Source organism: Eucalyptus grandis, chromosome 5 (genome assembly GCF_016545825.1).
Source record: "Eucalyptus grandis isolate ANBG69807.140 chromosome 5, ASM1654582v1, whole genome shotgun sequence".
Taxonomy (NCBI): domain Eukaryota; kingdom Viridiplantae; phylum Streptophyta; class Magnoliopsida; order Myrtales; family Myrtaceae; genus Eucalyptus; species Eucalyptus grandis.
Genome location: NC_052616.1, coordinates 52,922,462 through 52,947,962, shown reverse-complemented (window position 1 = coordinate 52,947,962; position 25,501 = coordinate 52,922,462). Strand labels below are relative to the sequence as shown.

Below are 25,501 nucleotides of genomic sequence, written 5' to 3'. Positions count from 1 at the left end.
TGACTGTAGGTGATGAGGTGGAGATAGATGAACCTTCGTCTTACTCTGAGGTGATGGCTAATTCGGAGTCATTGCAGTGGCTAGGGGCTATGAGTGAAGAGATGGAATCACTCCATCGAAATCAGACATGGGAGCTGGTCAAAGTACCAAATAGCCAAAAGATTGTTGGAAGTAAATGGGTCTTTAAATGGAAATAGGGCATTCCTGGTGTCGAGGCAGCGAGGTATAAGGCGAGACTTGTGGTGAAGGGATATACACAGCGTGAGGGCATTAACTACAATGAGGTATTCTCTCCTGTGGTAAGACATACTTCTATTCGTGTTTTACTTGCCTTAGTTGCTTCACAATATCTCGAGTTAGAGCAACTAGATGTGAAAACTATGTTTCTTCACGGTGAGTTGGAGGAGTAGATTTACATGAGGCAACCAGAGGGATTTGCTATTCCGGGTAAGGAAGATCATGTTTGCTTGTTAAAGAAATCTTTGTATGGGCTGAAACAGTCTCCTAAACAGTGGTATAAACGTTTTGATGCTTTCATGGCTAGTCAATACTATTCAAAAAGTCAAATTGACAGCTACGTTTACTTTAGGAGATTAGAGAATGGTTTTTTGATTTATCTACTTTTGTATGTTGATGATATGCTGATAGCAGCTAATAATATGTCTGATATTGATGTGCTGAAGAAGCAATTAAATGTTGAATTTGAGATGAAAGATTTAGGTGCTGCAAAGAAAATTTTGGGTATGGAGATTTTGTGTAACAGGACTACAGAAGTTTTACGTCTATCTCAAAAGAAATACATTGAGAAGATTGTAGCACGTTTTAATATACAGTCAGCAAAATCTGTAAGTACACCTTTAGCGAAGCACTTTAAACTTTCAGAAAAATTATCACCGCAGACTGAGGAGGGGGAGGAGCATATGTCCCGTGTTCCTTATTCTAGTGTCGTGGGTAGTATTATGTATGCTATGGTGTGCACTAAGCCTAATATTTCACAAGCTGTGAGCGTGGTTAGTCGTTATATGAAGCGTCCTGGTAAAACTCATTGGAAAGCTGTGAAGTGGATCCTCAGATATTTGAATGGGACAATAGACGTGGGTATAGTATACTGGAGGGACAGCAATGGCAGTGAGATCATTGGTTTTGTAGATTCGGATCACGCCGGTGACTTGGATGATTGCAAGTCTTTAGCAGGGTACGTGTTTACGCTAGCGAGTGGTGCAGTTAGTTGAAAAGCGTCCTTACAGGATCACATTGCTTTGTCTTCGATTGAGGCAAAGTACATGGCACTAACCTTTGTAGGAAGGAGGCGATATGGTTACAGAGTTTGCTCTCGGACTTTGGGTTAGAACATAAAAGTGTGGATATACACTGTGATAACCAAGGTGCGATATATTTGGCGTATAATCCAGTTTATCACGAGCGAATGAAGCATATCAACATCAGGTACCACTTCATCCAAGATGTCTTAGCTAAGGGTAATGTTACTGTTAAAAAGATTACAACAACAGATAACCCGGCAAATATGATGACTAAGTTTGTTCCTTTGGCGAAGGTCAAGCTCTGCTTGAGCTCTATTGGCGTCTGTGGAGAGTGAGCGCCTGTCGGGGCGTTGGGAGAGCAGCATGGATGATGAGCACTATAACTTGGCTTCAAACATCGAGCCAAGGTGGAGAATTGTAAAATTATGTCTCGAGTTTTTCGCTGGAAAAGAAGAAATATAAAAATAAAATATTTGAAGGGAAACTTTCTTCTTTGCTGTTGCCGAATCCAAATTGAAGAAGAAGAATGAAGCCGTGAAGCCTCGGACGTGGATGATTAATGGTGGGGCCCAAGGTCAAAGGTTTGACCTTGGGCACACTCGCACACACACTTTTGGCGTGAAGTCCAGACATGGAAATAGAAGGTGGTGGGCCCATTCTTTCTTCACCTAGAGAAGCCGCCCAAAGGAAGTCCACCAAGAGAGGAAGCCTGCACGTGGATGGTGGGCCCATTCAACTCTTTGGGCGCACGATTTCGGAGTCCTCGGCACACGTATAAAGGTGGAAAGAACCCTACGTAGAGTAAAGCCGCGAAAAGCAAGAAGCCGCTCAACGTCTGCTGAAGCCCTACGTACGTGAGAAGCCGCGCACGTCCACGCCGCTTGAAGAAGATCCGCAAGATCTTGAAGCCTCACGAAGCCATACGTAGAGAGTTTTGTCGCGCGGTAATTTTGTGCCGTGAGTTTATTCCCAATTGAGTTGTTTATTTATAAACACTTATGGTTTGGGGTTAAATCTAGGTGCGGGAAACACTTGAGCGATTGAGTGATTGTAAATTCTGATTCTCCGATTTTAGTGAATTATTTGCTGTTGGCTCTCCCCGTGGACGTAGGTACCGATACTCGGACCGAACCACGTAAATTTCTAGTGTCCTGATTTTTCTCGTTTATTTCTCTGGTGATTTCACGTTGACGTAATTTGCAAGATCCTGTCGTTTTTCGTATTATATTCCAACAGATTATATAGTGGAATCCAATTAGAAGGCTGTTAGCGTGGAAGAGTGGACGTAGGCTTGATCTAAGCTAAACCACTATAAATTATGTGTTCTTATTCTTATCCGTGAACTTCTTTATTTTGTTCGTAGTTCTATTTAACTGCTAAAGTCTGAACTCGCTCAAAGTCTATTGTTCTTCAAACTCAGTTTCAAAAATCTGTTGTTATTCAAACTCAGGTTAAAAGTAAAGGTTTTCACTGCATTTTACAGAATATGTTTTTACACCTATTCACCCCCTCTAGATGTTCATACTAGCACTTTTAATTGGTATTAGAGCCAAGTGCTCGGTTTATAAAAGTGTTTTTACTTTTGAGCTAAAGATCTTCTATGGTTAGTATTTTGACACTAAGACTTATAGAAGGGCAAAACAACACTGGGCCACCATATTTTGATGGAAATGAATATAACTTGTGGAAGAACAAAATGAAAGCATTCTTAAGATCCAAAGATCCTTTGCAATGGGATGTTGTGGAAAAAGGAATCAATCCCACTGCTACGTCTACATCAAATAAGAATAGCAAAGACAAAGAAATCAAACCCCCCGCTCCTATGTCTCGGACGGAGATGTCCAAAAGAGAAACTCTTGATGCAAAAGTCATTTATTCTTTATATTGCGCTTTGTCTCTTGCTGAATATAACAAAATCTCTTCGTGTGAAATAGTAAAAGAAGTTTGGGATAAACTTCATGTCACTTATGAAGGGACTGATCATGTAAAAGAGACAAAAGTAAACTTCCTACTCGGCAAATATGAATCCTTCAAGATGAAGCAATGAGAGTCGATTGGAGATATGTTCAGTCGTTTTACAAAAATTGTAAATGGTTTAGCATATCAAGGTCAATCAATTTCTTCTCCAATGAAGGTCAACAAACTCTTGCGAGGTCTCTTGAAAGATTGAAACCATGTCAAAACCTTAATCCGGGAGACTCAAAGGATTATGCCACTCTCCATTGATGAATTGATTGGCACTCTTCAATCCTACGAAGTGGAACAAATCAACGAAGACGATCCGGAAGGTAAGAAGTCCATCGCTTTGATATCTAACACTGATTCTGATGATACAGATTCAGAAAATGACATGGACAACGAAGAACTTGCTTTTATGATTAAGAAATTCAAAAAACTGAGTAGAAAATGAAGGAAATTCAGTAAAAGAAGACAATACAAGCAGAATTGCTTGAAAAGAATAATAAAAGAAGATGATGAGGAAGGAAAAATATGCTCGATGGCATATTCAAAATCTAAGTCTAACTCAGACACAGACTTAGAATTAGAGTCTGACTTAAACACAGACTGAGAATCCGATGAGAAAATTGAGGTAAGTTATTCAGAAATTCCTACTAAAGTTCTTAAGTATATAAATGAGTTTTGCTTAAACCTCAAATATTCTCTTAAAATTATCTCTGAATTAAAAAGGAGAATTCATGGCTTAGGCAACGAGGATCTTTCTCGAAAAGAAAAGTTTGAAATTTTGCAAAAGATTTTCTACAAACAAAAGAAAGTTGAGATTTATTTGTCAAAGAAAATGATTCTTTAAGGAATTTTCAAATATTTCAGCAAAATATTCAAATGGTTCAAAAATATTAGAGCATATCATTTCCATACAAATACCTTACTATAATAAGTCAGGACTTGGTTTCAATAAGGAAAGTGATTCTCTAATTGATTTTCCTAAAGTCAATGAGAGACTTAGACAAAGACCTCCTAGACTTGCGTACAAAAAGCATTTTCAAAGAATATTTACAAAACCTATTGGTCGAAATGCCCTCAAGTGTTCAAATTGTGGAGATTCAAAACACTTTGAGAAAGAATGTCCTAAAGTCTAGAGACCTATTAAGAAAGATTGGGTAAAAACAACAAAGTCTACTAACTCTCATGGACCCAAGAAAATATGGGTACCAAAGAAAATGTGAGCAGTTTTTGCAGGAAATAAAGGAGAAGAAGAAAGAGAATTCGGTAATTAATTTTTTTTATTCTCAATTTGATTTGGGCAATAATTCTCATTATACTTGATATTCGATATATCCTTGGTTGATTCGGATTTTATAATGAACATATTCTATGATTTGTTTTATTGAAGAAAGAATCGAGTGATTTGTTTTTGTGATCCATGAGTTGAGACTTGATCTAATACGTGTAATTATTTTTTAAATATCCTGCTTAGAGACAATTGAGTTTATTTGGTTTGTTTTTATGCTCTCAGATTTTATTATATTTTGCATTTTAAAAATCTGTTTTACGTGATATTAACTTATTATGCAAGATATTCTTAGATACTCAAGGATTTTATTCTCTATGTTTTTATCGTACTATGACTAAGTGAGAATTTATTTTTCAAAATATCATTGTGCATAATATTCTTTCTTTGATTACTTTGTTATGATGAATTAAGAAAGAATATTTGTTTATCTATGGAGATTTTCTATTTTACTCTAACGAAATGGAATGATCCAAATTGATGGATACCAAAAAGGAAATGAGTTGATTGCAGGAAATTCAATAAGGCAAGAATGATTGCGAATCTACGCAGATTTTGGTGCAATAAGAAAAGAATCTCGGGCGAAGATTGATAATGATCTTTTTTTTTTTTAATCAATGGTATATTGCAAACATATACCTTGGGCAAGAGACTTTTTTTTTTATCCTGCCTTGCAAATCTCTACATACATTTATCATGATTTTAGATGATTGCCTATGAATTATATATGATTTATATTGCAAATATTTTTTTGTCATAAATATAAGACATTACAAGTTTTTACTTGATTTGGCACGTGTTAGAAATATCATCTTTCTTATTGCGAAATGCATCAATAATATATTTTTTTAGATTTATGCTTAAAAAAATCACTTTAATCTTGAAAGATATTATTGCATATTCATGGATATTCTTGCTATATTCTTAGAAGATATCTTATATCTAGCAAGTTTTGATCCGCAATTCGGAGGAAGGTATTACATTATATTTTTGCAAAGATTGTTATTCAAGAATTTGCAGGTGACAAAAGAATCTTCCATATGGATTTTGGAAAGCTCGATTTAAAAATTATGGAGATTCTATACTATCTTTTGGAGGTTCAAAAATTCCCTTCATTGTGTAAAGTTTTTGCAATTTGTTAAGGAAATCCCTAATGTGTTGTACGAAAGGTTGAGTAGTTCTGAATTTTAATTTTATATATGCTATTCAATTTATTTATTTGAAGTAAGGGCATTAAATATTTTGTGGATATTATTACAACTTATTTGTGCAAAAAGTTCATTAAGTTTATGCAGGTTGAATTCGAGAAGAGCTTGATTGAAAAATAAATTTTGCCTCAAATTTCAAAATACAAATTATCGTTGTTGTCGCGACCTATTTTTTCGGTGCGGACCACCAGGGTTTTGGCTAATGGATTGTTAAGTCTAGACTTAACTCGGGCTCTCCTGCCCATACCAATTCGCGACTTAGGTTCAAATTCTTAACATGTAATTGATTTTCAATTAGGAGTCGCCACTAATCTATTTTGAGTCGCCACTAATCTATTTTTGGTGGGTCGCCACTAATCTATTTTTGGTGGGTCGATTAGAAACCAAAGTAAAGTAACGGGAGTTTTACTTTACTTCTACGAACCAGAGATTTATGAGTTTGGGGACTTGGTTACGCTAGATTTCTCTAACGCCCTTTCGGTACCATTTCTTTTATTTTGACAAAAGGGTTTTGCGGGCAGCTTGAATTGGTTTTAAACTATTTCCCTAACATGTGAGGTTATCATACGGGTGCGCAAACCACCAATTTAACATCCAAGAAAGCAATGAATAAATTGCAGGACTTACCCCATAGCAACGAAAGCATCTGCATTGTTAGATCAGAATTCACATCATCAATCCTAGATATGATTTCTAATTAACACGCAATTTCTTTTTTTGTTTTCACTTAATTAATGAAAATCATGCAATATGCAATGCGATATTAACTAAATGACCTAATCCTAATGATATGTAATTTCTAATTAAATGGGCCTAGCAAAAATACTAAATAACATGCATTTCAATGAATCTAACCCTAATGACGTGTATATGACATTTTTTATTTTCTTTTTCCTAGAGATTGAAACTAATTTGTTCTAAGACATTTTTTGTATTTTTTATGAAATTCGAAATTAGGTGAAATGTGAAAATTACCTAATTAGATTAAGATCCTAATTAATTTATATTAGGAATTAGGTTGAGCCATATCCTAATTCAAACAAAAATATTATCTTAGCCTAAATAATCCTAAAATGCAATATATCTAAAAATGCCTAAACTTATTTAAAAAATGATCTAAATTAAACTAAGTGCCATTTAACCCTAATATGCAATGACATGCAAAATATGCCCTAATTCTACATGACAAGTGTATGATGACTTTTTTTGTGTTTTTCCTTTTTTCCTTTTTTTTTAAATTAATAATTGCCAAATAATTAAACATGCAATTAAAATCTAGCAACCTAAATTGATTTATTTGAATTTGGATTTTTTTGATTTTTTTCTCAAATTTGAAATAAAATTCCTATTCTAAACATGTAAACCCTAAGACATGCAATATTCTAACTCAAATATATCTCGAGATAAACAAGGCAATTAAAACGAGACAATTCATTCAAAATCATCAAAAATCGCATCATTCGGATCAAGAGATAATATTTTGCTAATAAAATCGATAAATTGATCTTAAGCCTTAAAGATCAAATTATCAATTTTACTCCCATTTGATTAATTATTTCATCTAAAGCCTTATAAATGAAATAAAAAAGCCCCTTGGCGCGGTTGCGAATCGAGATGATATATTGGGATTTCCAATTATGCATAGATAGATATTCCAACCAAAGAAAACAACATATAAACAAATAATAATAAACAAATAAACAAAACCTAAACTTGCCTAATAAAGTAAAGTAAAAATACCTAATTTAATTTTTTTTCTTTTTTTTTAAAAAAAAAAAAGAAAAAGAAAAAGCTTGGCCGGTTCGGAGGTCCGGCGAGGGAGAGCTCGTCGGCTAGGGTTCCGGCGAGGGAGGTAGGGGCGGCACGTCAGCAGCGCGGGCGTCACGGATCGGCACGGGGCGGCGTCGGATCTCGCTATAGGGCGTGGCGTCCGATAAGAGAATCGGATCGGGCCGCGGGCTCCCGGGGATCGTCGCTCGGGCAACGCGAATCGTGCTCAGGTCAGGGGCGGTAGCAGCGTTGCGGCGGTGAAGTGCGGCGGTCAGGGACGTTGGGTCGCAGGGCTTCGGCTCCGGGAAGCTGCGACGAGGAGCTCCGGCGTTTGGATCTCGGTTCGGCAGCGGCGGCGACTTAACAGGCAGAGGCGAGCAGGGGCGCCGGGATCGTCGTGGCTTCAGCAGGCGTTGGGCAGAGGCATCATGGGCGGATCTCGAGCGGCGGAGACCGGCGAACGGGTTCGACAAAGGCGAGATCTGCGCTGAGCAGTCACGATCGGGTGAAAGAGCAGGGCAGGAGAGGCTCCGGCGTCGGGATCGTCGCGGCTTCAGCAGCCGCGTCTGGAGACGGTGGCAGGGCGTCGCGGGTCGCTGGCGTCGGGTCGCGTGGAGTGGGAGCAGCGGCAGCGTCTCGACGTCAAGGCAACAGGGGCGGCAACCGGCGCAGCAAAGGCCGGCAGGTGGAACGGCGATGGGAGACTCGGAGAAGATGATGAACAGGAGCCTTTTTTTCTTTTTTTTTTTTTTTTCTCCCCCTCTCTCTCTTTCTCTGCCGCACGTCCTTTCCTCTCTGCTTTTTTCTACTTTTCCCTTTGACTTTTCTTTTCTTCTTTTCAATGAAACTTCACCCCTCAAAACCCTAGAAACGAAGGAAGAACATTTTCTCTCTTGCTTTCAATTTTTAACCTAGAAACCGAGAGAAAAGCTGGCCGTATGTTTTTTTGTGTGGCCCCTCCTCTCAACTTTGTCCGTACGCGGTCCCTTTTATAAGCCAAAAATTAGATCTTCGTGGTATATTTTACTTTCTAATTTTTTTAAATGCAAAATACCACCGAATATATCGTTGCATCCCGCAATATTACCTTTTGTATTTATCAAATATCCCATCCAAAATTTTCCTTTTTGCTTGAAAATATATCCTTTGGTGTATATTGCCTAAATGTATGAAGAATCAACGGAATATGTGAAAAATTTTACACTCGCCGTCGGTCAATAAAATAAACAAAAATGTTCCTAAACTATATGCCATGTGATTTTATTTTTTCAGGGATAAAATTAACCCCTAATTTTTTTAAATGTCTTAATGGGTCGTCAAAATTTAGGTGTCAACAGTTGTGGATATTGTTGTTACGAAGGAAATAATGGAAAAATATTATGCTCAAAGTCCACAAGCCACAATTAGTGTTATTTGCAAATATTGTATTGATGACGGGGGGAGAAAGAGAATCCAAGAGAAAAGAAAGAATTGTGATCATCTCAAAAAGGCAACAATTTGAGGGGGAGTTTTGATCAATTATAGAAAAATCTTTTGAATTGATCATAATCTTATTATGGAATGAGAGAAAAGGTAAATGTGATTAGAACTTACCAAGTTCTAAAAAATCAGGTTAGTGCATATTTTATTACCTTTTGTCATTAACAAATATCTTATTTACATTATCGTTTTATTATAACAAAATGGGTCAAGTAAATTTTATAATGCATCCGTGATTTTTATTGGATATTTGCTGATATATATGATCGAAGTGAGCTATATTGCATATCTTTAATATTCGATTTACTTTATAAAAGCTGATTTTTGGAAACTATGTTTCATGCAAGACATATTTGTTATCATTTTATATTCTCCAAGTGATACTTTTTATCGCTTTTTGATTATGACAAAAAGGGAGAGAGAATATAAATATGCATATGTGTTGATTGGTTGATATTCTAATATTGAGCTGCAATTATTTTTCTACATATTGTTATGCTCAATCTATTTGCTGTCTTTTGATTCAAATCACATTTTTTGAAAATCTAAAATTTGATGATTGATTTATCATTATTTTAGAAAGTGTGATTACACATCTGCATATTCAAAGATTGTTTTGTCATCATAAAAAATGGGGAGATTGTTAGGGAAATCCCTTATGATGTTTTGAAAATGACAAAATAAATCAAAGGCTACTAACGTGTTTAATTGTTGAGTAACAAACTATGCAGATGATAGAACATGTAAATGATATTATTAATGTCTATACTTGGAAGAACCAGAAGACTGAATGTAACACTTGTCCAAAGTCTGTTCTAAAGATTTCCAAACTTCTGTGTCAAAGTTTAAAGACTGTCGGACTTTAATGTCAAAGTATGTTCTACATCAGAAGTCTGCTAACTCTGACAAATTCCAGACTGAACGTGAATGAAGAACTTGAAGACAAACTTTATGCTGGAGCCGAACTTATTCAAACTGACGTTCAGATTATAAAGTCTATTACACTCAGACTCTACTTCAGAAAAAACACTCTCACACTTTACATTCAAAACGAGACGCATGTTTAGAACGAAGCAAATTCAAAACGAAATAACTTGACAGAACGTAACACAAACCCCAAACATATAACGTCTAGTGATTTGATTTGGATTCTACATCAAGATTGATTTGATTGACTCAATCTAATTGATTGATAATTAGATCTTAAAGACAATAAGCTCTTTCTAAACGAAGAAGCTCTACTTATTGAAACCAAGATTCTGTTTGTACGGGCGATCGGAATCAATTTGGGATTCTACTTCTATCACTCAACGGTTACCAAATCTTCTAGATACAGATTTGTCCAATGGGTAGATTGGAAGACGATCATCTAAGATACTGCCCAACGGTTAGTTTGGAAGTGGATGAGTATTTAAAGAGATCAAGGACCGATAAGCAAGTAAGAAACGGAGTGTAGAATTTATAATTCCAAAATCTAAGCAATTTTCGATCATAGATTTGTCTCTTGTGAGCTTAAACATTTGTGATCGTGAAAGAAATATCAAAAGAGTGACTTAGTGAGATAGTGTGATCTAATACTAAGTGTTTGCACTCAAAGTTGTAATCTCTTATTGATTACATAATGAAATCTAACTAGAATGCTGTTAGCGTGAGAAAGTGGACGTAGGTTTGATCTAAGCCAAACCACTATAAATTATGTATTCTTATTCTCATCCCTAAACTTCTTTATTTTATTCGTAGTTCTATTTAACTGCTAAAGTCTAAACTCGCTCAAAGTCTATTGTTCTTCGGACTCGGTTTCAAAAGTCATTGTTATTCGGACTTAGGTTAAAAGTAAAGATTTTCACTACATTTTGCATAATCTATTTTTACACCTATTCACCCCCTCTTTAGATATTCATACTAGCACTTTCAAATATAATATATATATATATATATATATATATATATATATATTACAAAAGACGAAATATAAGACACAATCCTTCTTGATATGCCATTATACTTGAAATGACAACAAAATCATCCTAAAATGGTAAATTTTTAGGTCACATATAAGTCACTAATATTTTTGAAATATTCTGGACTATTGAAAGTAATTGTATTTGCTCTTCGATTCTTACATTGTCCGGGCAGTTGATCACGTCCTAAGTCCCTCGCAATTTGCCTTACCTTCAAAACGAACTCTTATCGGGTTAACCCCATTTTTTTTTTTTTTTTTTTTAGTCGAAGGTCAACCCAATTTGCTGAGCACGAGAGAGCAAAGTGCACGGGGGGGAAGTACTAAAGCATTGTCAAAAGTTCATCAGAAGTTATTCTGAATGAAAAGGAATATCTCATCAAGAACTAAATGTGGTTCGTATAGGTTCTATTAATAGAAATTCAAATTGTAAATTCGAAATCGTGCAGTGGAATTACAGCATATGACAAAATGGAAATGAAAAAAAGCATAATTCTTTTGATGACACTTACGATCATTAGAATCAAACGGAACTAATCAAGACATCCAGGAAATATGTCCATTTGATTTATCTAATCTAGAAGTCTGCTAGTCGTGGTAGTTCGTAGTAGAACAAAGTCTTGGGAGGTACAAAACCACTAAAGCAAAGGCCGTGCATGATTGAAAACTTGATATGCGAATTAAACCCAATCTGCATGCCTGTAACTGGAACAAAAGGAAGAAGAAAATATACTTCGACAGGTTTTTGTTTACAAATTACAAGAAACTTGAAATTTCATGGGACATGCGTGTTATGTAATGTAGAATCTGACTTTGACGTGCCTACAAAATAGCTTCCATGAAATTACAACATTCTAGAAATATTATCAGTCTTGGAATCCCATTTGTTAGAACATGGAAGTATTTGATCGAGCCGGGAGGAACTGTTAGGATTAGCCACATAATTATAAAGAAAACTAGAGAGTAAAAGTGAGCAAAAAAATTTGAAGTGCAAAATTCTATCTTGGTTCACTCTTAAATTAAAGGGATAAGTGTAATAGAAGTCCTAAATCTTGTAACGAAAATACATTTGAGTCTTAAAACTTGTAAAAAGTGTAATCAAATCCTAAAATTTATCAAATTTGTTTAATCAAGTCATAAAGTTAACATCGTCAACATTTTTAATGGAAAATACTAATGTGGCGCAAAAGAACGTGACATTTAAAATGAATTTTTATTTTTCATGTGGTTTTTTTAAAATTATTTTTATTTAAATTAGATTTGAAAACTAGAAAAGAAAAGCTAAAATTATTTAAAAAACAAAACAATTCAAAAAAAAAAAAATGGCAGGCACTTCCTTTGCTTAGGAGAGGACGGCAATCATCGTCGGAGGGGCTGGAGACTAGCGGGGGTGGCCGGCCTCGAGCGAGGGTCGCCCGCTCTAGGCGAGGCATCCCCGCCTTGGGCGAGGCCTCGTCGGCCGTCGCGTGGGGCCTGCAAGGCTCGCCGGATCCGAGGGCGACGGCGGAAGTGGCGGCCATTTTCTTTTTCTCTTTTTTTTTTTAACTGTTTTGTTTTTAAAATAAATTTTAGCTTTTTTTTCTAGTTTTTAAATCTAATTTGAATAAAGATAATTTTAAAAAGCCATATAGAAAATAAAAATTCATTTTAAATATCACGTTAGCATTTTTTGTTAAAAAGTTAGGCGGTGTTAACTTTATGATTCGATTAAACCAATTTAACGAGTTTTATAACTTAATTGCACTTTTTGCAAGTTTTATGACTCAATTACATTTTCATTACAAGTTTTAAGACTTCTATTGCACTTATCCCTAAATTAAATTAGGGCTATGTCCAACTGAAGATGGGGAATATGAACCCCCATGCCATTCTATTGATGGAGAGTATGAACCACATCTCAATAGGAACACTTCTCGTAGACTCAATTGTTATAGATGAAGCCAAATATTTTTAAGGACTTTTTTGTCTTTTCTATCAGATTTGCTTTTAGGTTGAAAGTGAAACATTTATATTAGCGATGGCAAGACGCTAGACGGCAAGATGCTAAAAAGAAAATAGAGAGGCAAGAAAAGATATAAGAAAAAAAGTGACTTTTTTTTTCTTTACGAGGGTTCTCAATTTTTTTGTACTCTAATCTTAAAAGAATATCATAATTGTATTTCAACTTTTTCGAAATTTAGTGGATTCACAGAGTACCTCTACGTGGAGACGTAGCCCGGGTTTAGTTGAAATTCATTAATAAATTTTCTGATATGTTCTTCTGATTCTGTTATTTTATTATTATATTTTGCTTAGTGAATTGTTTACGAACATTATTTTTCTGGAATTGACGTGTGATTTCTTAATACCAATATGGCTTTGCAACATCATAATGTACCTCAACCCACTTTGATCTCTCATTGAAGTCACTGAGAAGCACAAAAGCAAGGAAATACCAATTATTATTGTCATTCAAGTTCATGAGTTATGCTTGTGAATGGTTATCTTGGCAATGAGAGATGGATGAAGAGTAGTCGTGACAGCAATCTTAGTACCTCGGTAAAACAAGCTTATTGCATTCGATAGGTAACTGGGACTAGGGGTGAGCGGTTCCCGGTTCCTTACATGTTCCGCTTGGAACCCGGAACCTACCCTCGGGTACAGGTTCCTCATTTTTGGAACCCGGAACCTACCCGTCAGAATAAGAACCTGAACCTACCCTGTCACAAGTTCCGGGTCGGTTCCGAGTTCTAACAGGTTCTTTTTTTTCATTTTTAGTTTAAAAAAATGGAAATGAATGCAGCAATAATAAACAAACGTGTCATTCATCGAAGAGATAACACAAACAGCAAACAGCATTTTAGAAACAATAATAAACACACTGAGTGAGCTTGCTATTACGGTAAGGCACATGAGGAAACTCTTTTGGATATACGGATGCATGTAGAAACTTCGAAGTGCTTCTGATTTTCACTCTCAAGTACTTGGACTATTCTACAATCTTATAGAGACAAGATAAGCAAATTCAAGGCATTATAAAGAGAATTACCCAAAGAACTCTGTAGCACTTGAGTGAGCTTGCTATTACAGTAAGGCACATGAGGACTCTTCCGCGAAAGAGAAAAAATGACGTCTCCAAGGGCAGAGAATGACTTGTTTATATGCTGTGCCTCTTTCAGTCTGTCACCAGTTACTTCTGAGCGGTCGACTCTTTCGCTTCCCGCAACCATGTGATGCGCTTCCAGTCTTCACATCTGTCCCACGAACATGTACAGTGATGACACTATCGCCACAAAATTTCAAATAAAATTACATCTCGGAACCACAGAAATGCATTAGGATCTAGAACATCAATTGAAAACAGAACATCAGATCAAGAACCTGTGCGAGCGGCTACTTCTTTCATTCAATGCGGTGGCACCAACGGCTCTATTCTTAAGTCCTATGTCCATTAGTTCCATAACATCCGAGCTTGCTCTCACAAGATGCATGCTAGCATCTGGAACAGCTAGACCACTTGCATGAGAGATTGATGAAATCCCTAGTGTAAGCATGTTAACGAAAACCAAGTACTTCTTCCTATTTAAGTTTGGAACTTCCATAATGAGGACAAACGAATCTTATTTAATTTAACTTAAAAGTAACTATAATGCTGCAAAAGGATATTTCTTCTGAGAGCCATCGCTGGAGAGTAGATCTCGCACTTGTTCATTGTAGATCTCAACTATTTGAACCCAGATTTCATACACGACGGCTCTACTTCTGCTCTCAGACATATTGAAAAGGTCATTAAGAGCTCGATAGTTGACACCCCAGCTCTCCTCAGTCGCTGCACTAGGACCACTTTGGCAATGCCATCGCATAACATTGAGTAAGTTTGTAAGGACAGAACATTTATTGAGGAAATTTCAAATGTAGAGAGGACTTGTACCATCATATAGGTTTTTCCTGAACCAGTTTGGCCGTAAGCAAATATGCACACATTATATCCATCAAGAACAGAACGAATGAAGGGTTGGATGTCAGAATATACCATCTCTGCCAACAATCAGGCAAGAAGCAAGACATTCTTAATTGGAGGATTTAAAAATCAGAAACTGAGATAAAATCAGCTTAAAAGAAAAAAAAAATCTACAAGACATAGATGACTAATAGTTACATGTAAATACCCGGAGACTATTTTAAAAGAACATGATTAACATAGAGAGAGAGAAACCTTGAGAAGAAGCCGGACCATACACCTTGTTGAACTTGAACATGCGATGGCCATCTTTGCCTTGTTTGGAGGGATTAGCGACAACCAACTGTCCATCATCACCAATACGTTCGATGATCGACTGTTTTCCACTCTGTCCAGGAAGTAGGGGCCTAATCCTACAATACACTCTGATATTACCTGTGCAACACACAAGCTACAAAAATCAAAAGCTGCGACCCTCACAAATGCCACGTGTATTGGAAGTGCGAGTAGAAATTCATGCACCTTTTAGATCTTGAACCTCATTAAATAGCCTCCAATTTTCTGCAAAAACTTGGTGATAGTTCTCTGCTGCGTCAGCTAATGCTTCAACCTGTATTCCTGCAGAAAAAAGATTGAGTGGATTTTTGAAATCGTTTCATAAATTAAAAGATTTGCATTGATGGACAGAAAAATTCTAGTAAACCAACCAACACTGTTGAATTCCTCTTAATAGTTTCTGTGGGTGACCAGAAGTTCATGCTTGATAGACTTGAAAGAGACCCTTAGTTCCTGGAAGTTTTAGTCATTTAGAGGCACGTGTGTATCCATAACAGCATAAAATTAATTCCAGATACAGAGAAGATGCAACTTACACGTAGAGCCCCAAATTGAAAATCCATAAAGCTATGGAAACTGTGCTCTTTCTTGTTCCACTTCTAGTTTTTGGATTCCGAACATGCCTCAAGTTGTCACCCGATTCAGGTAAAACTTGCTTAACACCCTTCAATCAAATATATGCAAGAAATGCAAACTGAGCAGCAACACCGGACTCACAATAACTGCCAATTCAGCGGCCAGTAAACAAAAGCAGCTAAAGAAAGATCCACAAACAAAATCACCCTATCAGAGCATCGTCATTTCAGAATCCAGAGCTCGTTCGGTTCAAATATCAAACCTAGACAAACTTTTCCACTAACGAAACTTCAAGAGAGGATAGATCGAGCGCAAGACAGAGCGATCGAGAGAGAGAGAGGGAGAGAGGGAGAACCTGCAGCAGCGTCGCTCGGGGAAAGCTCGAAGCTAGGCGAGGGCGCTGCGAGTCGCAGGCTTCGGGGCACGGCGAAGGCAGAGCAACGGCGTCGCGGGATCACAGCGGCGGGGGTGAGCAGCGGCGTCGGGCAGGAGCAGTGGGCGGAGCAGGAGTGACGTCGGGTCGTCGCGGGTCGGTGCGGGCTGCAGGCGAGGCGCGGCGGGGCTTGGGATCTGCTGCAGAGGGCTTTTGATGTCGGCGTGAGCGAGTAGGGGTCACTCAGAGACGCGGCGGCCGACAGAAGTGCAGAGCAAATGGCGAAGAGAGAATCGCAAGTGGCGTTGAGCAGTCAGCAGAGGGCGAAGAGAGAAGCGAAGAGAGAACACAAGCATCCGAGACCAAGACTGGAAGTGTCATGAAAATCAAAGAGGGCTTTTTTTTGAGCCCTAACCGAAAGGGTTCCGGAACCAGGAACCGGGAATTGAACCGCGGTTCCCCGGTTCCCGGTTCTACCCGGGAACCACGTTCACCCCTAAATGGGATAGCATCAGGCTTTCAACCAATAATGAGAAGGGACAAATCATGCATCTCGAGGAGGTGAATAAATCGATATGTGCGAAAACTGGTGGAAATACCACCTTATAATTATATATATATATATATAAAAGATGGGGTGAAAAAGTGATATTGGTCTTTTTCTTTAGATATGCGAAGGACGGCCTCAATCGACCACTGTGATAGTGGTCACCAACCTGCATTGCAAGCTTGGGTGCCCCCAGCCTAAGACCACAATGGCTAAGTCTCCTAAGCACGAGTTCAGGTGGTGCTCGCATGATTCCTTCCTCACTTCCCTATCGTTATCCACTATTGAGCGTTAGGCAACCACCACGCTAGGTTGTCATTGGCCTTAGGCGGCCACGACATGGTGGTCCGATTGTAAGTGCCTTCGATTGATAGTGAGATTCTTTATATAATTTTCTTTTCCTCTTAATTTTATCTTGAATTACCAAATAATTTGCGCTATCTCATTTGAGATTTACCAAATAAGAAATAGGCCCATGTCATGCAAACGTATCCTCCTCCTCCTGCCAATGGAAGCATGAACCTTGGGATTAATGGTCCCGTCATTAAAGCAAGTCAATTACGTTATCTTACGTTTTTCCAAACCAGAATAATGTCGACCGAGTGGGACTCTTTGGCTACGTTTGGTCATTCGGATTTCTAATCGAGATAAGAATGGATAGGATATGATATGAAATCCTGAGATTTTTTTATATTATATCCATTGTTTTGTGAATCGTAATATTAAAGTCAGATATATTCACATCATATCATGTACATTTTTTTTTATATAAAGGGTATATCATTATAAATGAACCTAAATGTTTATAAATGAAGATGGTAAAAATCTCTCGTAACACTATTTCTTAATTTATTTTTATTTTATTTTTATTTTATTTTTCCTCTTTTTATATTTTTTTTTATTATTTCTTTTTTCCCCTTTCATCATTTTTAATACAACTTTGTCAAATAGCAAACTGTACTAATAGACCTAAATATATAATAAATATAAATATTTAATTTATTGATTGAATGTTTATTATAAGATAGAATTAAAGTTGAATATATAAATTAAAATAAGATTAATTAAAAATAATTTTTTTATTTTTAATTTCTTAAATTAGAATTCAAATATTATTTATATTGAAATATAAATTCAATTTTTTTAATTTAATAAGTTTGTTATTCGAGAAAATAACTTTCCTATTATAGACGTTAGAAATCCTATTTATCTTTATCTCACCCCTCATGGGATAATTTTATTTTGCCTATATCCCCCTATATTCAATTTTATCCTATCCTGAGCGAGCACCAAACGTAGGATAGGACAAATCATATCATATCCCAAATTTTATCCCGACTGCCAAATGCGCAGCCTTTGGTCCTCATCCTCAAGCGGAGACTTGGGAAAGAAAAGTCTAAGGATGTCGACCTAACTGGATATGAGAGGGAAAGAGAGAGGAAACTTCATCCTCGTCTTCGTACTAAAAAAAATGTAGGAACTCTTGTTTTATGCAGCATAATACCTCACTCTCGTTTCCGATTCATTTTTCCAATGAAGGACGTGCCTTTTCTAAGGAAAAGTTGTTAGGTGCTTTGGAATTTACAGCTCGGGCATCATACTGGTTTTTATATATGAATAAACTTCACATCCACCACCGCCTATGGTGGCCTAGTTGGATAAGTGCTCCCATGATCCTTTGCAAGAGGAGAGGAGTTCAAATCCCGCTGGTCGCACGGGATCTTAAGTGCGACGTCGGGGTGGTGGGTCCTCCACTAGCATCGCCCCAGGGTTTACCCCTCGTTACCCCGAGCCTGTTGGGCTGTCTGTGTTGGTACAGTGCGCGGGTTCCCTAGATCATCAAAAAAAAAAAAAAAAAACTTCACATCCAACTAAATTTTATGATGGATTAAGATTCTTTGTTATTAGAGTAAGTTGACATTATTTTTTTTCTTTTTTGATGAGTGTAACTTGACCTTTTGAGTTTGCTAAATTGAGAAGATGACATATTAACATAAAAAGAAAACGGTCTAAACTTTTTCTTTTTTGTTAGTTCTACTTTACTCCTACTCTAATCCTCACTTTCAGACTTTTGCATTATCTCCTTATAAAGTGCGGGAGTCAAAACCCACACTTGAAATTAAATCGTCCTTACTCAAACCCCCCCTAAGAATGTGGGGATTCGACTTCCCCATCTCCCCATTCCATGTTGGAAGAGTGACCATGGAGCAAACCCCAGTAATCAAAGCAATCTAAACTTACTCTTCCAATTTATACCTTTTTTTTTCTTCATTTCCTTTTCTTTCCCGTTTATATTTTCCTTCGCTTCTTCCTTACTTCCACGGGTAATATCACCACCCTCCTCCTTTTGTGATAGAGAGGCGAACTTGTGGAAGGATAGACCAATCCAATGGGGAAGTGATTGCTGCTAGTGGCGAGGCACGACAATGAGGTGAGGACCGTGTGAGCTGTGGTGGAGGTGGAGAGAGAGAGAGAGATGGGGACCTAAGATTATGTGTTGATTTTGCTGCATCATTGATCGAAAAAGTTTAGAAGATAAAATGACATGTTTTGAAATCTAGGACGCAAAATTGTGAACACACTTTGGATGTTGGTTTATGTTCACACCGTATTGGATTCATCGAAAAATTGTGAATACTGTACTATTATTAGGCCATCAATACTCAGGTCGGGGTAAGAGAAGAAGATGAACGACGAGGATGGTCACCTTTTTGGCCTCGTACAGGGTCACTGACAAGGTCGATTGCGCGATTTGCATTCTTTTGTTGAGTAGGGAGACTTAACCAACAAAAGTCGAGATAACATGTAACTCCAATATCTCAGTTTCAAGTGAGAGTACGGAGAGTACCTTGGACTAGGTTCATATGTACTCGTTGCCATGGAAACTATTCGAACTTTCCTTGATTTTACGTGAGGAAATGTATTGGACCCAATTGGACAAGTTTGTTGACCTAGTACAACTCCTTGTAGGCCACGGCTAAAATCTTCGACACAGGTACACATTACTACTGCTTCACGAAATGCATTTGCGTGTGTATAATTGATTTGCACCAAAAATTACCGAACAACTTTTTCAATTAGTCACCTCCCAATGCCAATGGAAATACTTGCAATGCCGATTGAGTAAAGGATGTGAAGTAGTTTGTTTGGCTCAGAAAAGGACTAATGAAAAATTACTACGAAATGTGACAATGTTTTTACCCTACAATTAGCATGAAATGACACAACTCGTGCGAAAGTTTCGGATTATTCGCTCTGAGGGATATAGAAGTACTTCATCGTAGAGTAGCTCCCAGTCATTTACGATCCTTTTCTAAGTATGTAGGAATTAGCAAACCAGTGTAGTGTAGACAATTCCCAGAGGCCTGAAGTTCTTTTACGAGTGACGGGAAAAAGTGACGGAAAAGTTCTCTAATAATTTGATTTTTAAATGGTTTCGTATATACAAGAAAATTATTTTGGAAAAGTTATGCAAAGTCGAAAAAATATGATAATAATCAAGCTACTGATTGACAAAGTACAAACACTATGCATCGTAGCCAAAGTCAAACTACGATACGAAGGCCACGTCGGCATTGAGAGCAGGTGAGGGGCGAGTGCTCGTTTAGCATTAGTTCTTTTGCTCTGGTAATGATCACCTAATGCCCAGTTCGAAAACGTGTCCTACTAATTTGAGATTTTGGTGAGACTAGCAACCGAAACCTAAATTAAATATGAAAACCTATGTTTAAATTGATTTTTTGTTCCCTATAGGTGTTTAATATTGAGCTAAATGATATGATTCTTTTTTTCGTTATTCTTTTAAGGGGTTTGGCTTTTGTGGTTTTACAGCATAAATGCCAATTTTGGCAATTAACTTTGGAAGCTTTATACTCTAATTGCAAAAGATGAGTCCCACAAGAGCACCGTTACAAATATAGCGTAACAGTACCGCTAGCCTAGCAGACTCTTATTACAAAGAATTCTCTTTTCTAATTTTTAATCTTTAAGGCAAAATCTCAATGCAATGTAAAATAGCTTTCAATTTTATAATTAGGTTACAAAACTTCGATCGTGAAAAAAAAAAAATAGTTTACAAAACTGTTTTTCTAGGAGATATGTACGATTGTGAGTGATCCTCTAAATAATCTGTTATATAAAAGAATCAATAATGGCCTGATACCTCATTTAATAAATTAATTGTATAAACTAATCTTAGTAAGTCTAGTATTTTCCTGAAACAAAACCCCATGACAGTTGGCTCAGTGGTTTAGAATTTGGAGATGTATAGAGCCGACTCAGTTCCCACGAGGATTATTGATTTGCATAATCAAAAGGGATCTTCTCGTCATTAAAAAAGAAAATCTCAAAACCAAAGAATTAAAGATTCTACAAGGCTTACATCAGTGTCACCAACTCTGTGTAGAATTGGATCCATCTTTAAAGTAAAATGCTTGGGTAACCATATTGTTAGCCAGAAAACGGACAGTCAATCCGAGCAAACACATTTTCCACGAGAGGGAGAGAGATCTATGTTTACCTAGGAAACTTTCACATGCTTGTGTTTGAGAAAGGAACTGTTGTGGGTGTGAAGGGAAAGAGAAGGTAACGTGAGACATCATCTCACTCCTGCATTCATTTTATCTAGGAGACATCGTGCTTGACCTGTTGGGTAGAGACGCAAAGCTGGCAATAAGGAATAATTTGACTTAATATGTATTTTGAAGCCGGCTGGTCGAGGTTGTGGGGGTTACTGTGGTGATGTCGACTTGAGTGTTTGACTTTTTTAACTTTAGCCACGTGATAGAAAATAATATTCTTTCTATCATGAAAGAAGTTGCAATTCAATGTGTAAGCCCAAACAAGAAGTATAGGCACTATTGATTGACTACATAATGGACATGAACAGGGAGGGTTTTCAACCATTTCATGAGCATGATCAAAATAGTTATTTCAAGTTTGTAAGATCATCATGTTGAATGAAAATAGGAAACAAGTTTGTTTGTTCATTTCCACTCAATTGATTAGTAAAAGTCTACCAAAAAAATGAGATCGAGAAGTTGCAGAGGTTTCGAGAGGGAAAATTGTCCAAAAAGTCCTAAATCTACTACACTTTTGTCAAAGTTTTAAACTTTTCAATTTTGTCAATTTAGTCCTAAACTTTTTCACTTATTGTTAATTGAGTTCATCTAGCTAATTTTGGCCGGAATTTGTTGACATGAACATCGGCAATACTATGTGGCATGATTGCTGCCGACATAAACATTTTTTAATTATATTTTAATATTTTTTTAAATTTTGTATACACTTTTTCGTTTTTTTTTTAAGTTTTTTTCTTTTTCCTTTTTCCTCTTTCTTTCTTCTTCACTTTCTTCTTCCTTTATCCGGTGGCTAGCCATAAGCCATGGCCACCGGGCTAGCCTCGCTCACCATAGGTGAGGCCCGGCTAAGCAAGGGTGAGCCCGGGCGAGGCTTGCCCTAGCCGAGGCAAGACTTGGTGAAGGTCGGCCTTGCCCAAGCCAAGGCACCCTCACTAGATCTGGTATGGGCGAGGCCGACACTTGCCTAGGCAAGGGCAGGCCTCGGCGAGGGCTCCCCTCACCAGCCTGGATGGAGGTGACGCCCAACGAGGCCGCCTTGGCCTAGGCAAGGGTTAGGCTCACCCTTGCTCAATTGGGCCTCACTTGTGGTAGGCGAGGCTAGCTCGACAAGCATGGCCAATGACAGCTCTAGGCAAAAAGAAAAAGAAAGTGAAAAGAAAAAACATAAAAAATGTATAAAAAAATTCAAAAAAATATTATAATATTATTAAAAATTGTTAACGCGTGTCGACCATGTCATGTGGCATCGCCAGTATCCATGTTAGCGAATTTCAACCAAAATTGGCCAGATGAATTCAATTTGTAAGAAATGAAAATGTGTAGGACTAAATTAATAAAATTGAAATGTTTAGAACTAGATTAGTAAAAATGCAATAGGTTTAGGGCTTTTTGGACAATTTTCCCAATTTCAGGTGGAGATACTGTCTAGGGTAGGAAGGGATATCTCCATAGGCGTAGACCATTAGAGAAGGTTCATAAAGTTGACTAGGACCATCTTAAACCAAAGAGCTAGATTTATTAAAAATAGTTTACAAAATTGTTTTAATAGGATATATGTCAAATTGTGAGTAATCCTCTAAATATTTGGTTATATTAAAAAATTAATAATAGCACGACATATAATTTAATAAATCAGTTATATAAATTAGATATAGGGGGTGCATGATAACCAAAATTTCTATTCCAGAAATAATTTTTCTATTCCAAACCTATTTTTGGAATAGAAACCTGTTTGATAAACCTATTCAGTTTTTTTATTTCTAGAATAGATTTCTATTCCATAAATTGATTTGGAAGAGAAATCGGAAACAATTTCTCCCACTAAACCCTAATTTCGATGAGTCTTCCCTCATCTCCTCTACGTCTTTGCCTCCTCCTCTGCCTCTCCTCATTTTATTAAAAATAAAAATAAATAAAAATAAATATATTCATTTTATTCATTTAAAAATTAAAATAAATTTATTAAAAAATTATTAAAAATAGATAAATTATTTTTATTTATCATTTTATTTTTAGTTTATTAAAAATAATTTATTTTTATTTGCCTTGAGTGTTTTGCCAAATAAATTTATTTTTATTTTTATTTTTTATTGATTTTAAAATAAATTTATTCGTAAAATAAAATAGAATAGAATAAATAAAATAAATTTATTTTTAAGGATATTTTATTTTAAAATAAAATGATATTTTAATTTTATTTTTATGATTTATTTTATTTTATTTTATTTTATTTTATTCTTTATTTTTTTGTTACTAAATCATTTTTATTTTTATTTTTTATATTAAAGGTCGTCGGTTGTCGTCACCGCCGTCCGAAACGAAGAAATTTTGTATCGTTATCAAACGAATTTCTATTTTTATAGTAGAAATTTTGTATCGTTATCAAACGGTTATTTTTGCTTATAAACTCTTTTAAAAATAGAAATAGAAAAATCTATTTCTCGTTTTAAACTATTTCTAGAACAGAATGGTTGTCATGTGCGCCCATAATAAGCCTAATATTTTGCTAAAACAAAAACTCATGACATATTTTTAATGGTTTAGAATTTGGCTTGTGCATAAGAATTAGACATAGAGAACCAGCCCAGTTCCCCATATAGATCATCACTAAAAAAGAAAACCTTAAAATAGAAAAAATAAATCCAGAAAAAGAAGGCGTGCCTGTACATGGGGGAAGCTCGCCTTGAATTGATTATCACTAGACCGATCGATATTCTAGGCTAGTCACCTGAGTGTAACATGAAATCTGGGTTGACCTTCTAGAAGTTTAGGAGGACCACTTAATGTCTTTACCAAATCGATCTTTAGAATATGAAATCCCCACTTGATGTTTTGCTATCTAATTGATTAATTGGGTAAATTTTGGTTCAAAGGTTAAGGAGAGAAGACATGTATGAATAAATGCGATTTGACTAAATTCTTGCCGCTAATTTATCGAACAAGAGAAGAACAAAACAGTGGGTAAACCACCCAGTACAATGGGACCATCTTCTTGGCCCTATTTCTCCAAAGTCCTTGGGGCTTTACGGCTTTAAGCTGCCCAAAAGCTTACTGTGATCACCACCTAGTATGGTCCTTCCACGGGTGATTTTTAATGTTTGAATACTTAAAAAGTTTTGTCAAGTGGGTTCTAGGAAATTCAAAAATGGATAGCTTATTAAATTAATAGATACTGTGAGAAGATAACTGTATTTGGTATAAATTGATTCCCAATAATCTTATGCTTGAAAAAGTTATGTACTGAAACTCGAACACAATACGTCCATAACATGAGCCGACTTGCTTCATTGTCTTCCTTCAAAGTCTTTCTTTAAAAAGGTATTGTTGTAGTTATGTGGATGAGCTAACATTACTAGAAGAAACCAATAGCCTATGGGCAAAACCATACAAAAAAAAAAAAAGTAAGAAGTCAAAATCGATTTAAAACTCTCATTATAGGTGGCTTGTAGATTAGTGACCGTTGTTGGTGAGGGTTTTGCAAAACCTGTCACCAAGAATTGTTGTGGAAGGATAACAATTAGGCACTCATCTAGCCAACTCCATGACAAGATATTGATGGAGCTAATATAATTTAAATACTGTGACAACTAATGAAAAAGTTACATCAATAAATGAAAGTACTAAAAAGACACAACTACAACCAATTTATTCATGATTTTGTAAGAGAAAGTGCATTCACAAAGTGTTTAGATAATCTTTGTCTTGAGCTATAAATACTGTCAAAGAATACAAAAACTTTTGGTTTTTTTTTTTCCTTTTTGGTTGAAGGGATTGTTTTAATTTCTTCAACTAACAATTTCCGAACAACAAAGAACGCTTTTGAACAAAGGATCGCTCAAAAGGGCTAAGATGGGCTATAGGCAACCAATTACAAGGGAGGGCTTCAAGTTTGTTGATTGATTGGCCTCACAGAAATGGTGGATAACTGGGATTTCATGGAAATGGGCCAGATAAGATTGGCATTATGCAATAAGGGCCCACAAATCCCACCAAGGTTGACCAATGCCCAAGAGAAACCCTATCGGATATTGAGCACCTACAGCCTACAGGTATAGTTTTAACAACACCAAAGCCCAACTAATAGGTGAAGAAATGTATAGTCTAGTGGGCATTATTTAGTCTAGACAAGAGAAGTAGTATTCATCCTAATGGATGCACAAAAATTTATAAATGTGCAAAATTACAGAGGATCGATGTATGATTTAGCTTCAAATAGTAAT

At 36.5% G+C, this 25,501-nt stretch overlaps 1 protein-coding gene across 1 annotated transcript; it reads right to left on the bottom strand.

Annotated features, from left to right (window-relative positions):
• Positions 1 to 13,750: 13,750 nt before the first annotated feature.
• LOC104429427 (kinesin-like protein KIN-14C) lies at positions 13,751 to 15,494 on the bottom strand (the record flags this gene model as incomplete). Its single annotated transcript, XM_039313870.1, is given in 7 exon segments — positions 13,751 to 14,142; positions 14,144 to 14,191; positions 14,290 to 14,416; positions 14,588 to 14,753; positions 14,840 to 14,946; positions 15,125 to 15,304; positions 15,392 to 15,494. Coding segments are annotated over 7 exon segments (963 nt in total), but the record flags the coding sequence as incomplete, so codon positions are not given.
• Between the last annotated feature and the right edge of the window lie 10,007 nt (positions 15,495 to 25,501).